Source organism: Malurus melanocephalus, unplaced genomic scaffold, assembly GCF_030028575.1.
Source record: "Malurus melanocephalus ecotype Western Australia unplaced genomic scaffold, MMel_1.1 scaffold_1947, whole genome shotgun sequence".
Taxonomy (NCBI): Eukaryota; Metazoa; Chordata; class Aves; order Passeriformes; family Maluridae; genus Malurus; species Malurus melanocephalus.
In genome coordinates this window covers 8,052-10,202 of record NW_026625179.1, presented here as the reverse complement: position 1 = coordinate 10,202, position 2,151 = coordinate 8,052, and the positions used below count along the sequence as shown (strand labels likewise).

Here is a 2,151-nt window from a genome sequence, read left to right as displayed (position 1 = left end):
AAGCGATCTGGAGGTGAGGTTAAAATGTTGTGTGTTTTTGAAATTAAATAATAATTAATTAATGAAAATTAGTTAAAATTAATTAATTTTTTTTTTGTTAATTAGATGAGCAACAGCAGTAACAAGAGGGCCCCGACCACAGCGACGCAGAGGCTCAAACAGGATTACCTGAGGATCAAAAAGGATCCAGTGCCTTACATCTGTGCTGAGCCCCTGCCCTCCAACATCCTGGAATGGTGAGACTGGGGAAACTGGGAGAACTGGGAATGGGAAATTGGGAAATGGGAATGGGGAAACTGGGAATGGGGGAATGGGGAATTGGGAATTGGGAATGGGGAATGGGGCAATCCCCAGTGCAGTGCCTTTCATCTGTGCTGAGCCCCTGCCCTCCAACATCCTGGAATGGTGAGACTGGGGAAACTGGGAGAACTGGGAATGGGGAATGGGAACTGGGGAAACTGGGAATGGGAAATGGGGAATGGGGAATTGGGGATTGGGAATGGGGGAATGGGAATGGGGAATGGGCAATCCCCAATGCAGTGCCTTACATCTGTGCTGAGCCGCTGCCCTCCAACATCCTGGAATGGTGGGACTGGGAAAACTGGGGAAACTGGGAATGGGAACTGGGAACGGGGAAACTGGGAATGGGAAAACTGGGAATGGGAAAACTGGGAATGGGGAATGGGGAAATCCCCAGTGCAGTGCCTTTCATCTGTGCTGAGCCCCTGCCCTCCAACATCCTGGAATGGTGAGACTGGGGAAACTGGGAATGGGGAATGGGAATGGGGAATGGGGAATGGGAAATGGGAATGGGGAATGGGGACAGGAAACTGGGAATGGGGAATGGGAATGGGGAATGGGCAATCCCCAATGTAGTGCCTTACATCTGTGCCGAGCCCCTGCCCTCCAACATCCTGGAATGGTGAGACTGGGGAAACTGGGGAAACTGGGAATGGGGAATGGGAATGGGAACTGTGGAAACTGGGAATTGGGAATGGGAATGGGAACGGGGAATTGGGCAATCCCCATTACATCTGTGCTGAGCCCCTGCCCTCCAACATCCTGGAATGGTGCGAAACTGGGAATGGGAATGGGAATGGGGAAATGGGAAACGGGAATGGGGAACAGGAAACTGGGAATAGGAACTGGGAATGGAGGAACTGGGAATGGAAATGGGGAATGGGAACGAGAATGGGAAATGGGGAATGGGAACGAGAATGGGAAATGGGGAACTGGGAATGGGAACTGGGAATGGGGAATGGGTAACGGGAATTGGGAACAGGTAAATGGGACTGGGAACTGGGAATGGAAATGGGGAATGGGGAACTGGGAACAGGGAATGGGAAACGGGACTGGGAATGGGAAATTGGGAATGGGGAATTGGGAATGGGGAATTGGGAATGGGGAACTGGGAACAGGGAATGGGAAACGGGACTGGGAATGGGAAATTGGGAATGGGAATAGGGAATTGGGAATGGGGAAATCCCAGTCAGTGCTGATTTCCCTTTTTTCTCAGGCACTACGTGGTGCGAGGCCCCGAGCTCACCCCCTACGAAGGTAAAACCATCCCTGGGGTGTTTTAGGAATTCAGGAACAGAAAAAAAAACCCAAAAAAACAAAACAAAACAAAAAAATCTCTAGAAATAAACGCCCTAAAAAAAAAAAAATTCCAATTTTGGGGTTTTTTTTGGGGAAATTTTTTTTGGAAGTTTAACATTAACTGAAATTAAATTAATTGATTAAATGAAAACTGAATTAAATTAATTTTCTTATTAAATCGCTGATTTTGAGGAGGTTTTTTGGGTGATTTTTTTTTTGCAAATTAATATTAAACCATACACTTTAAATTAAACAAACCTTATAAAATCTCAAAGTGTTCCCAGCAGATTTTTGGGGTGATTTAAGGTTTTTTTTTTATTTAAAATATAAATTTTTCTCTTTTTTTTCAGGTGGTTATTACCATGGAAAGCTGATTTTCCCCCGAGAATTTCCCTTCAAACCTCCCAGTATTTATATGATCACCCCCAATGGAAGGTTCAAGTGTAACACCAGGTAAAGTTCAATTWAAAAAATCTAATTAAATTAATTTTTATATTAAATTAGTGATTTTGAGGTTTTTATATTTGGTTTCTTTTTAAAGTAAAGGTTAAC

At 44.7% G+C, this 2,151-nt stretch overlaps 1 protein-coding gene across 1 annotated transcript in view; it reads left to right on the top strand.

The window, feature by feature from the left end:
* The first annotated feature begins 93 nt into the window (after positions 1 to 93).
* The window catches only part of UBE2J2 (ubiquitin conjugating enzyme E2 J2), a 5,428-nt gene continuing 3,370 nt past the window's right edge, over positions 94 to 2,151 (top strand). The window contains exons 1-3 of the mRNA XM_057388452.1: positions 94 to 236; positions 1,517 to 1,557; positions 1,950 to 2,053. Coding sequence (XP_057244435.1) covers positions 106 to 236; positions 1,517 to 1,557; positions 1,950 to 2,053 — 276 coding nt within the window. The 5' untranslated portion in view covers positions 94 to 105. The remainder of the gene's footprint in view (positions 237 to 1,516; positions 1,558 to 1,949; positions 2,054 to 2,151) is intronic.